General features: G+C 38.0%; 1 protein-coding gene across 1 annotated transcript in view; it reads left to right on the top strand.

Annotated features, from left to right (window-relative positions):
• The window catches only part of THSD7A (thrombospondin type 1 domain containing 7A), a 411,752-nt gene that overhangs the window by 305,210 nt on the left and 89,007 nt on the right, over positions 1-17,535 (top strand). The window contains exon 7 of the mRNA XM_063100778.1: positions 5,870-6,064. Within this exon, the coding sequence (XP_062956848.1) occupies positions 5,870-6,064 (195 nt within the window). The remainder of the gene's footprint in view (positions 1-5,869; positions 6,065-17,535) is intronic.

The following is a 17,535-nucleotide window of genomic DNA, read 5'->3' as shown; positions in this document are numbered from 1 at the left end:
TATTAGTGAGTTTTGATTTTGCAGTGGAGATGCCTTGCACACAGTACTACTGTGACTATTAAAATCAACCATAAAAGCTATACATTTCTATGATTTAAAAAAATCAGAATAATTCAAGAGGCGTTTAGGGAGTGGTGCTAAACAACATGTATAAGCTTTGCATTAAAATACAATTAATTATATGTTTAATGTATTAACTTTTGCATTCTTGACTCAGCTCCTAAACTACAAATGGCTTGAAAAAACATGGTTTATCTTTTATATTTTATTTAACTTCTAGCCCATTAAAATGCAATAAACTTTTAGTATATACTTTAACTAAGGAAAAAAGTCTACCTTTTGATTGCAATTCTCATTTTATGTTATTTCTATGGAAATATTCAGGAATTTTTAGTGTAATTACCTCAAGCAGATGTTTAGTTATCTCTTCCTGATCACAGGAGACACCGTAGAATGAAAATTGATGGTTTAGAAGAGTTCATGAAAGAATTTGGTGGTATTCATAAAAATAAACCAAACAAGGGGAAATTTGGGGGTTACATTAAAGATATCAATATATGTGTTTTAAGTTATTAAAATGATGAATTATAAAAGCATACTTTAAAAATTATATTTGTGAAGGAAGAGAAGTTAAATGGCAGAACACCAATTTAAACATTTAAAACTCATTTTGAGTTCACAAAAATAAATAAACCCAAGCATTTTTATTTCTCAACCTCTTCCATAGAGTGTCACAAACAAGTTTAAACTAGGTATACTTTAGTTAAGCCTTTTAAGTAAGGAGTAAATTGTAAATGTAGACAATGGTTTATTCATTTAGTTCTGTGTTATATATTTCATGTAAAATGTACCTTTTTGCAGATTTGGTTAAAATGCTTAGAGCTTCATGAGTGCAAAAATCAAGCTATATAAATGCAAAGCAGTCATTTAAAACTATTCTCGTTGGTAAATGTATGCCCCCAAAGATAGTGTATTTATTACAGAAAGGCAAGCATGAGAAGGATTCTAAGTGTTTATGACATGATGATCAAAATCTAGCTAAGAAATTGTCCTCAGAGAGAATAAAGAAGGAAAACAAGTTGCACTGGTCTGTGCCTGCACCAGTTTCAGAACCACCTCAGTCACAGTAGTGATCATCGGTTTAACAGGACATGCACTCAGATAATCAGTCTCAAATGGTTCTATAGTGGGGACATCTGGTGGTTGAGTCTGTCCTAACTCTAGGGCAGTTGACATGGAAAAGTGGAAATTCCAAATTGTTAAGCTGCAAAATTTCCATTTATCTATATGAAAGACTATCAATTAACCTGACATGGTATTTGGATATGTGCATGTTTAACTTACTCCTATATATTCTCTGAAGTCATGTCACGCAAAACCATTCTTATCTAATCACAATAAAGTTTATCAATCAGAAACACATTTTAATGTGAAGAAGAGGGATAAAATTATTTTCTGCTACTCATAAGACCTTATTTCCAGGGTCATTTCTTAAAAGATAAAAGTAACAGCCTCAGAAAGTGGCTGAAGTAGACAAGTTATAGAGTTACCTATGATAGCTGCAGACCCAACATTTTATTTATTTATTTGTATTTCCTGGTGTTTCCCAGATGACTTATGCCAGGAATGCTGGAAATTTAGCTTAAAAAGAGCACAGATCCTAACAGTTTCAATTAGCTGAGTTGATTAAAACGTTTATTGAAAGTGAAATCAGAAATTTGAGTGATGGCATATTCTCACAGATCCATTGATGTTTCAGTGGCTGTGAGCCAAAATATATAACCCTGGACATGTCAACAATGTAACTCTTTCTATTTGCAGCAGCGTGTGGCTGGCACCATGCATTGCTGTGTTGATGAACAACATGAGAGTGCCCTTTCTTGACTTCTTGGTAGGCAAAGCTTATCCATTATTATCTGCCTTGGCATCTCAACTTCTCCCTACTATGTACCAGTTAAAAAGTAGATTAGGGAATTGGTTAGAATTCAATTCAAATCTGTGCTTCTTTAGCCAAACTTCTATTTGGAGACAGGTAAATGAAATTGAGTCTCGGTTTCCTTTAAAGTAAAATATAGATATTAATACCTATGTCAGAAGATGATTGTGAGAATTAGCTGAGATGATGTGTACAACATTCACAGCACTGTGCCTGACAAAGGACGGGTATTCAGTAACATCACTGAATGAATGTTTTCAGCCACGTATACTATGTATGAAGAGAAATGTAAAGGGAAGTCCCACAGAGAAGTAAATGATACTAGGTATGAAATCCAGATGAATTCATCTTATACAGGTTTTTTTTCAAGAGGCAGACTGGTTCTAATCAAACCAGAAGACAGCAAACACAAAAAATCTTTGAGCAATATTTCTTAGATTTTATGTGCCTACAAATCACCTGAGGATCTTTTTAAAATGCAAGTTGCAGTTCACCATGTCAGATTGGAGAGGCTGCATTTGTAGCAAACTCCAGGTGATGATGCATATGCTGCCTGTGTATTGAGTACACTTCAGCAAGGCCCTGGAGCGTGGATGCATGCCCATTTAAGAAATACTGTATCTAGACATTATCTACACCAACATTTCCTAGCACACCAGGTTAAAATTAACTTATTCATTGATTCACTTAACAAAAAATGATTTAGTGCCTACTATGCGTTAGACACTGTTCAAGGTTCTAAGTACATATATAGAGATAAGAAAAAGACTGGTAAGGATCATTAACCGTCATTTAGCCTAGTGGTAAGGCCAGGAAATAAATTTGTAAACAATTTATTAAAGTAGGTTCTTTATTATACAGTTTTAAATAGCTAATAGAGAGGATTTTTAATGTTCCAAAACAAAGAAATGAATGTTGAGGTGATCGATATGCAAATTACCCTGATAAGATCATTGCACCTTAAACACGTATATCCAAATATCACAATGTACTCCTTAAATATACACAATTATTATGTGTGTGTGTCAATTAAGAAAAAGTGAATGTAATAAAATGGAACAAAAATAAAGTGGGTTCTAGTGGTGATTAAAACTATAACGAAAATAAACCAAAGTTACCATGAGAATGTGCGTGGTCAATAAGGGCTTCCCTAGGAAGGAGAAATTTGAACTGAAACCTGAATGCTGAGAAACAGTCTGCTATATGAAGACCTGAAATTTTCATTCAAAGTGAAAAAAAGTGCAAAACCTCTGGAGCAACGAGGAGCTTGGTTTATAGGAGGAAAGGAGAAAATGCCATTGTGGCTAGAACCTAATGCTTTCAAAGTGAATGTGAGACAGTGATGGCAAAGGGCCAGAGAGGTAGAGAGGGACAAGATCACACTTGGGAAAATGTGCAAGTGCAGAAACCACTCCAAAATCATCAGGGAAGTCTTGGAAGTTGGATCTGAAGTGGGTCTTAACAGCTTCACAGAGGATTAAGGTATGCTGTGTGTGTGGAAGGGGTGTGCCTACAGGAAAATATACCTGGCTAAGCAGAACAAGATGAGTGAAAAAGAGCTAAAATAATGTATGTGACTCAACTTTTAAAGAAGAATAACTTATAAAGTGAAAATTATACCTCCCTTTGGTGTACACTACAACAAACAGAAATATGTCACTTTATGCCACACAAGCTATTCTAACAGCACACTTGTAGCAAATTCTCAATTGCTGAAGAATGAAAGATTGGAGAAAACATAAAATTTTAATTCTTGTTTACTACAGGCTGTAGCCCAAACTTGCCTTGCTTTCCACAGAATATTGGAAACAAAAGTGAGAGTGAGGAGATGGTACAATAAAAGACTGCAGTGAAGGAAATAAGATATATGCAAACCCCCCTGCACTAAGAAAAAGTATAGTAGAAAAAAGTCATCATTATTATGTAAATTGTAAATTATTAAATGCTTTATACTGTGATGATTTTTGTGGTCTACCTACCTACCTATATATCTACTATCTGTCTATTATATTGTTTTATTGGGCTATATGCCAAACCATAAAGCCAATAAAAGCAGAATTTGAAAGTGATCCCACAGATCACAGTAACTAGCAAACAATGAATGATACAACGTTGATTCAATTGTAATTTTAATGAGCCTCCGCTACTCACTAGTGAGGAAGTCTAATGATTTAAGTCCTGATGAAAGAGTGGCTATTAACATGTAAGTGCATCCCAATTGACTTTTGATTTTTCTAATGATTAAAGGACCCGCACACTAGTAGCTATTAACATGTTACAGCATTTTCAATTGACTTCTGGTTTTCTGTCTTGTTTTTCAAATATATGAATGAAGGAATGCACATGAAAATGATGCTCCTAACCCTTTAGCAGTGAGAAACAGCTTGGAGTTCTCTGTCCAACAGCATAAGGAATGGCACAGTTAGTCACCTTTTCTTACCTGCACACCTAATGCAGGGCACACAGTTTTGGTATATTCATTACAAAATTATGGTTATATTCTGTGGCAAAATAGAAATAATTTCTACTTGTTTTTATATTATTTCATTCTGTTCCATTGGCCTCATTAGTGCCCTATGTGTTATAAAGAAAAACTTTAGACAAATTAAATTCAACAGAATTTAATTGAGCAAAGAATGATTCTTGAGTCAGGCAGTCTCCAGAACCAGAACAGGTTCAGAGCAAATCTGGGACTGCCTTACAGACAGAAAAAAGAAAGTGACAGAAAACAAAATGTGGTACAGAAACAGCTGGGTTGGTTACAGCTGGGGTTTTGCCTTATTTGAACACAGTTTGAACACTTGGCTGCCTGTAATTAGATGAGACTTGGCTACCTATTACAAGAGTAGGTGACAGTCTGTTTGTACATCACATTAGGTTACAGTTCACTATGTCTAAGGAAAGCTTTAGGACAAACTTAATTTAACATATGTTAACCAACTAAGTCACAGAGTTCAGACTTTTTTCTTATGCTCTGTTTCAGTCATTTACTTATAATTCTTTTACTTTATCTTTGACATTTATTAACAGCAACAATATTTTCTTTCTCATTGGCCTTTTGTATATCTTCTTTCACTCATTCAACAAATACTAAGTGAGTGTCAATTTTTTGCCAATCTCAGGAGCTTCAAGGACAAAGAGGGAGGGGAATGGGATGAGGCTGGGAAGGGAAGCAAGAGCCAGGCCATTTGAGGTCTTGTAAACTTTTAAGAATTCTGGTCTTTATCTTAAGAGCAATTGAAAATTAGTAGAGGGTACTAAGCACTGGGATGACACTGTCTTACTTCTGCCATTTGTTTGTCTTGCCTTGTTTCTCTCTCTCAATGTGACCACCTTAAGCATGGTTTTATAGTGCTATCCTATCATTTACATTTCCTGGCTATTTCCAACTAACTTTTTTATGAAAAAAAAAAAAAGTGCTTATAGTACAAGAATAACTTGGCTAGGAGATGCAACAGAGTTTGTAAATAGAGATACCTATGAGTTGATTCATGCAGACATATAATACATGCAACAGACAGAGTCATTATTTATGAGCAAATCATGGCTCATCTCCAATAAAGAAAGAAAGAGGGGAACATATCTCATTGATGATTCTTGTTGCAGTTGATAGTAAAGGTATAAAAATCACTAATGAGCAGGTATCTAGAGCATAAAAGCTCTTTCAGCAATATGTTTGATCTATACACCTGTGCTTCTGATAATAAAAGGGGTGTGTGTGCATGCACATGTGCATCTGTGTGCATTGTATATATTCTTGTTCCTGGCATTCTTTTAATATCCAGCTATAATAGGCAATCCCTCTTTTGGCTTTGTTTTTATGTAAGAACAAAAAGAAAATAATCTAATTTATCTGGGTGCCCATCTGGTCTCAATTGCTCATTTCACGTTGATTTAACAATGATAGATTGTTGGTGATCATATCTTTCCCAGGAGAAGAAGTTGACAGACAGCTGTGCAGAGATGCCATCTTCCCCATCCCTGTGGCCTGTGATGCCCCGTGCCCCAAAGACTGTGTGCTCAGCATGTGGTCTACATGGTCCTCCTGCTCACACACCTGCTCAGGGAAGACCACAGAAGGGAAACAGATCCGAGCCCGGTCCATTCTGGCCTATGCGGGTGAAGAAGGTAAGTCACCAGCTTCTGAAAGGACTTAGGTTCCTTTTGGAAGTTGGTCTGCATTTCTTTGTGTTGCCTGTATCAGATGATATTCTATGAAAATCAACTACCAGAAATCCAGCAATTCAAGGAGATTTAATATCTGTTGATGAATTGGGCAGTTTGAGTCTGTTCTCCAAAATTAATCTTAAAAATGAATCTTTAATAAAGAAAAAGAGACTTTTGAAAGTGAGCTCATTTTGCTTTTTCTCCCCCTATCCCCAGTAATTCAAGTTCTCTCTATTCCAAAGTATTAAGCCTGTGAAGAGGTCTAAAAATTGCTCCCAAATTCTAGATGTTTTATCATATTTTGTCTATTTCAGTAGTCAGTTTTCCCTTTGAAATCACTTTCTGTCTTCTTTTTTCTAGGCATGTATATCTGATATTAAAATTTATTTAAAATTAACACCAGTATGGCTATTGCTTGACTGAAAATTACATAGGGTTTCTACAATTCAGGATTCTGAACATAGGTTCTGAGACCCAGAAGTCTCATAAGTAGATTGTATTTTTTTTTTAAATATGTTGCTCCTAAATCGCTTCACCCTATTGAATGAATAAAGCATGTTTGTCACATATTCGTACCTCACTTCCAAGCTTTACTATCAATAAATACAAGGCTCCTGGTAATTGTCTCTCAAGCTGATATTCAAATGCTAATTTGGCCTCTGTGTAACTGGGTGGCATAATGTCATACTTAATCCTGTCATTCTGGAAAATAACGCAAGTAAGGAAAGCATAGAAGTAAATCAAGTTCTTTCACAGTAAGGGATGTTCTTTCTCAAGAATATAAGTGTATGTTATTTAAACATTATCAATCTATATGATTCTTCATTCACATTTAGCACTGATAAATAATGATTCCTATTTGTAATAAGCATGCATTTCTATGTATCCTCCCAAATAATAAGTTTGAGGGAATATTTGTGTTTTCTATACCTTTTTTTTATTTTTCAATTTATGAAGTATTTAGTAATAGAAACCTGATAGTATTTTCATTTAGTCAAACTTTCTGTGTATGTAATAACTATACAAACAGACAACTACCTCACCCTTAACACATGAGTACAACGTGAGTGAAAAATTTCACATATTAAAAAATTCAGATGACCAGTAATTCCTCTTGCCGTCTCTTAAGGGAGGACCGCTGCTGATGGCCAGTCATGGGGTCTGACCGCCACTTTGCCCTTGGCAGGAGAGGCTGCCTCATTTACAGGCAACAGCTTTGAAGTATGGAGTAGGAAAAGAACTGTTTCTTAGCTGCAAAAGCAAGTCTCTAAACAGGGAACACGGCACCGCGGCCGCTGTTGACGCTGCCAGGATCCCGGAGTCCGGGGCTGCACTGAAGGCGGCCAGCTGCCCTATTCAGGATTCGAGGTTTCAGGCCGGCATAAAAGAAGATTCCTGGGACCGCCTGAGCTGCGCCATGGACCGAATGAGCAGCCCGAGGCCGTGGCAGCCGAAAACGGGGACGGCGACGACGCAGAGGCAGAGAGGGAACTGCCCAACCCGGCACAGCCCCATGAGTGACCCCTGGCCCAGCCCTGCTCAGGGGGTAGACACCCACCCGGCTTCTGCCTGCCCCACTGGGCCACTCACTGGCCCCAGGGCTGCCTCCATTTTCGCAGGTGGTGGCGGCTCCAGCCCAGCTCGGCCAAGCCTGTCCTCCTCGCCCAGCTAGGCTCCTCACTGAGCCTTCCCACTTGCTTGCCCTGGCGCGGGGCTTCCTGGGGCCTGCTGGCCGGCCTCCCTTACCACTCCCTCTGCAGTTCACTGGTGGGGCTGCTGGAATGGGGCGTCCCCGGCCAGTGTCGGGAGGGCAAGGAAGTACGGGCTGGGCCTACTGTCACTCCACTGCACCCTGGGCTCCAGTCCCCAGTAAACTTCCTGTTACCGGGAGGCAGATACCATCTCTGTGGCCACCAGTTCGGAAAAACGGCTAACCGATTTCTGGTTAGGAATAGTGTGGTCGGAGAGTTCCCGAGTTCGCTTGAATCTGCTGGAGAGCTGACTGCGGGTGGGCACCGGACTAGGTCTGCACCGGGGGGATTCAAAGGTGTACCGTGTGCTGCGGGCTCCTCCCCCGAGGAGCTTACGCTCTGGTGTGGGAGATAAGACAAGTACACAAATAACCATGATACCAGGAGGAAGGTGATAAGTCCTGAGAAAGATCTACACAGTGCTACAAAGGCACCCAGAGCGACCGGTCATCTGCACCTAGCAGAAACCTGGTAGACTTCCTGGGCAAGGCAGTGCCGAGCAGGGTCTTGAAGGCCCAGATGATAGACGAGGGTTGCAGAAGACACGTCCCAGCCCAAGCCAGTGTGCACAGAGTGGGGAGACATCTGGCTAGGAAGGCGGAGACTCGACAGAAACCACACACCCTGTGGGGTCACCACTGCGTGATCCAACAGCCTGGGCCAGAGCGCACGGAACAGGGAGAAGTCCTGCACAGGAAGTGGAAGCTCAACAGAGACCACACACACTGCAGTACCGCCACGTGATCCAGCAGCCCAGCGGAGTCCAAGCTGACCAGAGAGGTGGCTCCACAGAGAGGCCCAAGAACCGAGGCAACCACACACACAAGGCACTAGAGGCCAAGTGAGCAGTCACGGAGGTAGCCATACCAAATTGGCAACCATAGCAACATCTTAGGTAGTCAATAGTCTCAAACCAGTGGACTGTGAAACCCCCTGCCACAATGAATAAACATCAAAAAAAAGATAACAGAAATACAAAAAATCAAGAAAGTACACCACCAAAAGTTAATAAATCTCAAACTCTAGATCCTATAGAACAAGAAGCCCTTGAAATGACTGACAAGGAATTTCGAGTGATAATTCTAAGGAAACTGAATGAGATACAAGAAAACTCAGCTAGACATCATGATGAAATGAGAAAAACTATACAGGACCTGAAAGAGGAAATGTACAAGGAAATTAATGTCCTGAAAAAAAATGTAGCAGAACTTGCTGAACTGAAGAAGTTATTCAGCGAAGTAAAAAACACAACAGAGAGTTTAACCAGCAGCCTTGTCGAAGTTGAAGAGAGAACCTCTGAACTTGAAGATGGGCTGTTTAAAATAACACAAGCAGACAAAGAGAAAGAAAAAAGAATCAAGGACATTGAAGAAAATCTGAGAGAGATATTAGACAACCTTAAGCGCTCAAATATCTGAGTCATGGGTATTCCAGAAGGGGAGGAAAATGGAGATTCCATTGAAAACGTATTCAACAAAATAGTGGCAGAAAACTTCCCAGGTATAGGAAAAATCACAGATCTTCAGATCCAGGAAGCTCAACGATCTCCAAACGTATTCAACCCAAAAAGACCTTCTCCAAGACATGTCATAGTCAAATTGGCAAAACTCAGAGACAAAGAGAGAATCTTAAAAGCTGGAAGAGAGAAGCATCAAAACACCTATAAGGGAGCCCCAATCAGGCTAACATCAGACTTTTCATCACAACCCTAAAAGCAAGAAAGGAATGGGATGATATATTCAAAATACTAAAAGACAAAGATTGCCAGCCAAGAATACTCTACCCTGCAAGGCTATCCTTCCAAAATGAAGGGCAAATAGTATATTTCTCAGACAAACAAAAACTGCGGGAGTTCACTACCACACGACCACCCTTACAAGAAATCCTCAAGGGAATACTGGGTTTGGTTCCTGAAAAATAACTACCACTGCCATAAAAACCCAAGAAAAATCAAAACCACTAGTATAATAGAAATGGCATTCATGAAGAGAAATCAAACAAACAAAAATGCTATCTACAACTTAAGGAACCAACAAACACAGAAACCAAACAGTAAATCAGAAAGCAAGGAACAAAAGAAACCTAAGACAATCAAACAACCAATAAAATGCTAGGAATAAATCAACACCTTTCAATAACAACTCTTAAGGTAAAAGGCTTAAATTCCCCAATCAAAACACACAGACTGGCTGACTGGATCAAAAAGGAGGACCCAACTATATGCTGCCTGCAAGAGACCCACCTCACCCATAAAGATTCACATAGACTAAGAGTGAAAGGATGGAAAAAGATTTACCATGCAAACAGAAATGAAAAACGAGCTGGAGTAGCTATTCTTATATCTGACAAAATTGACTTTAAACTAAAAACCATAAAAAGAGACAATGAGGAACACTACTTAATGATAAAAGGACTGATCCATCAAGAAGACATAACAATCATAAATATGTACGGACCCAATGTTGGAGCAGCCAGATTTATAAAACAAACTCTATTAGAACTAAAGTAGGAAATAGACACTAATACCATAATAGCAGGGGACCTGAACACCCCACTGTCAATATTAGACAAATCATCTAGGCAAAGAATCAGTAGAGAAACACAAGATCTAAATAATACTCTAGACCAATTGGAATTGGCAGATATCTATCCAACAACCTCAGAATATTGGTTTTTCTCATCAGCACATGGATCATTCTCCAGGATAGATCACATATTAGGTCACAAATCAAGTCCCAATAAATTCAAAAAATGGAATTATCCCATGTATTTTCTCAGACCACAATGGATTAAAACTAGAAATTAATAACAAACAAAACTCTGGAAACTATACAAACACATGGAAATTAAACAGCATTCTACTTAGTGACATATGGGTCCAAGAAGAAATCAAGCAGGAAATCAAAAAATTTATTGAAACTAATGAAAACAATGATACATCATACCAAAACCTGTGGGATACTGCAAAAGCAGTATTAAGGGGGAAATTTATTGCATTAAATGCTCACCTCAGAAGAATGGAAAGATGGCAAGTGAACAACCTAACACTTCAACTTAAAGAACTAGAAAAACAAGAACAATCCAAACCTAAAGTTAGCAGATGGAAAGAAATCATTAAGATCAGAGCAGAACTGAATGAAATTGAAACCCAAAAAACAATACAAAAGATCAACGAATCAAAAAGTTGGTTTTTTGAAAAGATAAATAAAATTGACAAACCATTAGCATGGCTAACAAAAAAAAGAAGAGAGAAGACTCAAATAACAAAAATTAGAAATGAAAAAGGCGATATTACAACTGATTCATCTGAAATACAAGGAATCATTCGAGACTGCTATAAACAACTAAACGCCAACAAATTTGAAAATCTGGAGGAAATGGATAAATTTCTGGACACACAGAAGCTCCCAAAACTGAACCGTGAAGACGTAGAAAATTTGAACAGACCAATAACAATAAAGGAGATAGAAGCTGTTATCAGAAGGCTCCCAACAAAGAAAAGCCCAGGACCAGATGGATTCACAGCAGAATTTTACCAAACATTCAAAGAGGAATTGACACCGATTCTTTACAAACTATTCCAAAGGATTGAAACAGACACAAATCTCCCAAACTCATTCTATGAAGCAAACATCATCCTGATACCAAAACCAGGTAAAGATATAACCAAAAAAGAAAACTACAGGCCGATATCCTTGATGAATATAGATGCAAAAATCCTCACTAAAATACTAGCAAACAGAATACAGCAACACATATGTAAAATTATTCACCACGATCAAGTGGGATTCATCCCAGGGATGCAAGGTTGGTTCAACAAACGCAAATCAATAAATGTGATACACCATATCAATAAAGTCAAACACAAGGACCGTATGATCATCACTATAGATGCTGAAAAAGCATTTGATAAAATTCAGCATTCATTCATGACAAAGACCCTCTATAAGTTAAGTATAGAGGGAAAGTATCTCAACATAATTAAAGCCACATATTAAAAACTCACTGCCAATATCATCCTGAATGGGGAAAAGCTGAAAGCTTTCCCTTTAAGGATAGGAACTAGACAAGCATGCCCCCTCTCACCACTCCTGTTCAACATAGTGTTGGAAGTACTAGCCAGAGCAATCAGAGAAGAGAAGGAAATAAAGGGCATCCAGATTGGAAAAGATGAAGTCAAACTGTCCTTATTTGCAGATGAAATGATCCTATATATCGAACAGCCTAAAACCTCTACAAAAAAACTCTTGGAATTGATAAATGATTTCAGCACAGTAGCAGGATACAAAATCCACACACAAAAATCAGTAGCATTTCTTTTCTCCAATAGTGAACATGCAAAACGAGAAATCAAGAAAGCCTGCCCATTTACAATAGCCACCAAAAAAATAAAATACCTAGGAATTGAGTTAACCAAGGAGGTGAAAAATCTCTACAATGAGAACTACAAACCACTGCTGAGAGAAATTAGAGAGGATACAAGAAGATGGAAAGATATCCCATGCTCTTGGATTGGAAGAATCAACATAGTGAAAATGTCCATACTACCCAAAGTGATATACAAATTCAATGCAATCCCCATCAAAATTCCAAAGACATTTTTCTCAGAAATGGAAAAAACTATCCAGTCATTTATATGGAACAATAAAAGACCACGCATAGCCAAAGCAATGCTGAGCAAAAAAATAAAGCTGGAGGCATAACACTACCTGACTTTAAGCTATACTACAAAGCTATAATAACCAAAACAGTATGGTACTGGCATAAAAACAGACACACTGACCAATGGAATAGAATAGAGAATCCAGAAATCAACCCACACACTTACTGCCATCTGATCTTTGACAAAGGCACCAAGCCTATTCAGTGGCGAAGGGACTGCCTCTTCAGCAAATGGTGCTGGGATAACTGGATATCCATATGCAGGAGAATGAAACTAGACCCATACCTCTCACCATATACTAAAATCAACTCAAAATGGATTAAGGATTTAAATATACACCCTGAAACAATAAAACTTCTTAAAGAAAACATAGGAGAAACACTTCAGGAAATAGGACTGGACACAGACTTCATGAATATGACCCCAAAAGCGCGGGCAACCAAAGGAAAAATAAACAAATGGGATTATATCAAACTAAAAAGCTTCTGCACAGCAAAAGAAACAATTAAAAGAGTTAAAAGACAACCAACAGAGTGGGAGAAAATATTTGCAAAATATATATCTGACAAAGGATTAATATCCAGAATATATAAGGAACTCAAACAACTGTACAAGAAGAAAACAAACAACCCGATTAAAAAATGGGCAAAAGAGCTAAGTAGGCATTTCTCTAAGGAAGATATACAAATGGCCAACAGACATATGAAAAAATGCTCAACATCACTCAGCATCCGGGAAATGCAAATCAAAACCACACTGAGATACCATCTAACCCCAGTTAGGATGGCTAAAATCCAAAAGACTCTGAACGATAAATGCTGGCGAGGTTGCGGAGAAAAAGGAACTCTCATACATTGTTGGTGGGACTGCAAAATGGTGCAGCCTCTATGGAAAATGGTATGGAGGTTCCTCAAACAATTGCAGATAGATCTGCCATATGACCCAGCTATCCCACTGCTGGGAATATACCCAGAGGAATGGAAATCATCAAGTCGAAGGTATACCTGTTCCCCAATGTTCATCGCAGCACTCTTTACAATAGCCAAGAGTTGGAACCAGCCCAAATGTCCATCATTGGATGAGTGGATACGGAAAATGTGGTACATCTACACAATGGAATACTACTCAGCCATAAAAACGAATGAAATACTGCCATTTGCAACAACATGGATGGACCTTGAGAGAATTATATTAAGTGAAACGAGTCAGGCACAGAAAGTGAAATACCACATGTTCTCACTTATTGGTGGGAGCTAAAAATTAATATATAAATTCACACACACACACACACACACAAAACCGGGGGAGGGGGGAAGAAGATATAACAACCACAATTACTTGAAGTTGATACGACAAGCAAACAGAAAGGAAATTGTTGGGGGGGAGGGAGGAGAGGGAGGAGGGAGGGAGGTTTTGGTAAGGGGCAACAATAATCAACCACAATGTATATCGACAAAATAAAATTTTTAAAAAAAATTCAATCTATTTAAAAATTTAGAATTTCCTTTATAGTGTTCAAAAACTTTTTCATATAATTTTCATGTAAACTTAACTATTTGCTACCAAAAAAGTTATGCATTGAAACATAGATTCATTTAGAGAGAAAACTATATTCCTTGTGTTGTCAGGTAATAACTCTAACCTTGTGTAGATTATATTCAGACTTCAAACCCTATCAGCTCAAATTATGTCTAGGGCTTCATTAAAATTAGATCTGTGGTCACCCTGCTTCCTGTAAGTCCATTATACTCTGTAGACACTTGCTGCGTGACTAGTAATGAGTGACTCTTTGCCCCCTGAGTCACATGGCATGGATTTTGCCATGGTTGCAGAACTCACCAGATCATTATTTCTATAGACACGATGCATCACACTGAAAGGTCATGAAATGTTTTAAAGGCAGAAATTTATGATTGCTCTTTGATATGTATCATCTGCTTAATTTGAAAGGGTGGAACTTCGATAATTTTTAATTAAGTCTAGTAGCTGCATCATAAGCAACTTGCACTGGAAAATTATAGGTGTTTATATAGTAAATTATAAGGTCATGAATTCAAAACATAATTTTGAGTGGAAATCATAGAGGAAATTCTTAATGGGGAATCTGCAGCTATTTGTCTCTGTTAGTAACATTTATAAAAACTGTTATAGTTATATGAAAAATGTAATAAAGAATTTCAAAACCTATTTATTTAATACCTATTATTTGCTGAACACTGAAATACGTTTTCTCTTACTGAAAATAAGTCTTTCACATTCTGAGATACTTTTTAAATGATTTAAAAAGTATATCTGCAGCAAGTTTTAAAATGTTTCCCTGCCAATTAGATAGCCTTTCATAATTCTACACAAAAGTACGTCTTTCTATTATTTCTCAAGAACTGGTGCTTTGTATGTGTCGTAAATGTTCTTAATTTCCTAAGGATTAGAAAATTACTGTGATAACTTTAAAGGAAAATACCACATTAGAAAAATGGCATATGGAGTGTTGAGACATGAAATTACATGCTTTTCTGGTGAAATAAATTACAGGACAAGTCCATGTGCAAAGTGTGTCTGGATTTATGAAATAAATGCTGCAACCTATACTTTTGTTTATCTTTGTCAGAACATCAGCATTAAACATTATATTGAATATTAAGTAGCCTCTTATACTTAATAAGGTAGACTAGGTTGTGGTGCAGTAACAAACAGGCCAGAAGTTCAAGAGTTTGAAAGAACAAAGCTTTTTTTATTTCTTCCCTGTGAGAATTTAGCTATAATTTAGGGTAACTCTCCAGGGGAGTCTGTTCTCTATGCAATGTCCCAGCATTACATCGTCATATGAAGACCTGTTTCCACAATCTCCATGCCAGAGGAAAAAGCTACTAGGATAGAGAGAGAGATCTGCCTTTTCCTCTGTTTTCTGGAACCCCAGCAGATTGGATCATGCCTGCCGACATTGATGGCAGATCTTTCCTGCCTAGTTTACTCAGGCTCACATGTTAATCTCCTCTGGAAACACCTCACAGGCACACCCAAAAGTAATGCTTTACTAGATTTCTAGGTATCCCTTAATCTAGTCAAGTTGACACCTAAAATTAACCATCACACCATTGTTAAGGTATTATGACCTTTGTTGTTTTTCGTTTCTGTTAAATGAATGATAGAATAATAGAATGGCACTTCCTCTTCCTCATATTGAACGTCCTTCTTTTCCCCCTTCCTTTCCCATTCCTTCCCTTTCTTTCTTTCTAGTCTGTTTTTCCCCCTCCTCAACAATTTCATCCAAAAAGCCATTAGGTGGAGCCTAGTAGTTGGGCATCTGTGCCAGCAGGTGGGGGGGGGGGCAGGAGGGGATCTGTGGTGGTCTAGAGTGGGTTGCCAGAGCCCAGCCTGGGTGAGAAGAGCATCCAAAGTGGGAAGAGGGGTGGCCTGGCGTGGAGTTTCAGAGTCATTGAGTAGGGTGAAAGGCAGGGGCACATAGGTTGCATGAGAGGGTAGAAGTAGTGACCCAGCATAGGATGTCAGCACAAGCAGGGTCAGGAAGGAATCCCAGCATCGAGGCAGCCAGCCCAGTGTGAGTGTCAGAGCCAGGCAGGGTTGAGGAGGGTTTCTGTACTGTGGGGTCTCCTAACCCCTAATGGGGTTTCAGAGCATGGGCAGAGTGATGAAGATATCCTGTGGGTGTAGCAATGGAGATGGCAGTGGGATATGGGAGGGTGGGGATGGGGGGAAGGTGTGACCAAGTAAGTACATGTATTAAAAATAATAGGAGTCTCTATTGCTGGAGAAGGAAGTTACAAATATGTTAAGAAGGAAAACTGGATTAAACCCTGTGGTCCTGTATTGGGATTAGAAGTTATTAATGTGAATTCATGGTATTCAATTTGTAAAGGTAAGTATAGAAATAAATATAAATGAGTGCAAATATGTATATAGATATCAATACATGTATATGCCACATTATACATATGCCCTGCTCACTGGAAAGACCTGGGAGCGGCAAGACTCCAATAGTAGTGTATGCATACAGCACTCAGATCTTGGTTTCTAATACCATTCTCCAATGAAAGGAACCCGGTCTCCTTGGAGAAATGACTCTTTCCAGGGCTGGATAGGAAAAGTACCAGTACACCTCGAGGATCTTGTGCCGGAAGGTAAAGAATAGGGGAGCATGTCAAAAAGCCACAGAAGCCAGCTTGAGGGTCCCCCACTGACCACATTTCTAAATAATTGGGATGTCAAAATAATGATACTAGCAGATTACAATCCACTAAATAGATAGGTAATTGTGTATCCATACTTGATAGAAATAAATAAATGAATAAATAGAACATCTGATAAAAAGCATTATGTTTACATAATCTCAAGTATCTCCTTAATGGAGAAGTTAGACAGCAAATTAAAATCTTGTGTCCCTGATATGATACAATGAGAACATGCTATCGCTTCTGTGATATTCTTTCAAAGATGCATATGTAGACTCTAATCATGAGGAAACATCAGTCATACCCTAATTGAAAGACATTGTACAAAATAACCTTTAATCTTTCGAAGTGTCTAAGTTATGAGAATTAAGGAAAGATCGAAGAACTATTCCAAATTGAAGGAGAATAACAAACATACCATCAGAATGCAACAGTTGATTCTGGACTAAATCCATTTACTGTAAAGAACATTTGGGGACAGCTGGCAAAATTGAATGGGGTCTGAGGATTAGATGGTAATAATATATCAATGTTTATATCTTGATTTCCTGATTTTGAGTATTGAATGTGCTTATGTATTTGGGAATGTTCTTGATTACAGGAAATACACACTAAAGTATTTAGGATAATGGGCATTATTTCATCAACTTTTTCAAAATCATCCCAGGAAAATAAATTATTGATGCTGTACTTTTAATTTTACTGTAACTTTGAGGTTGATTCAAAATTAAAACAAAAAAGAAAATATTAGAATAAAAACAATTTGTATATAATTGCTTTCCACACAATCTTGAGTAACATTTTATAACCTATTATCAGTAACACGCA

This window comes from Cynocephalus volans, chromosome 6, assembly GCF_027409185.1.
Source record: "Cynocephalus volans isolate mCynVol1 chromosome 6, mCynVol1.pri, whole genome shotgun sequence".
Classification (NCBI taxonomy): domain Eukaryota; kingdom Metazoa; phylum Chordata; class Mammalia; order Dermoptera; family Cynocephalidae; genus Cynocephalus; species Cynocephalus volans.
The sequence above is the reverse complement of the archived record's forward strand: the minus strand, read 5'-3'. Positions and strand labels throughout refer to the sequence as shown.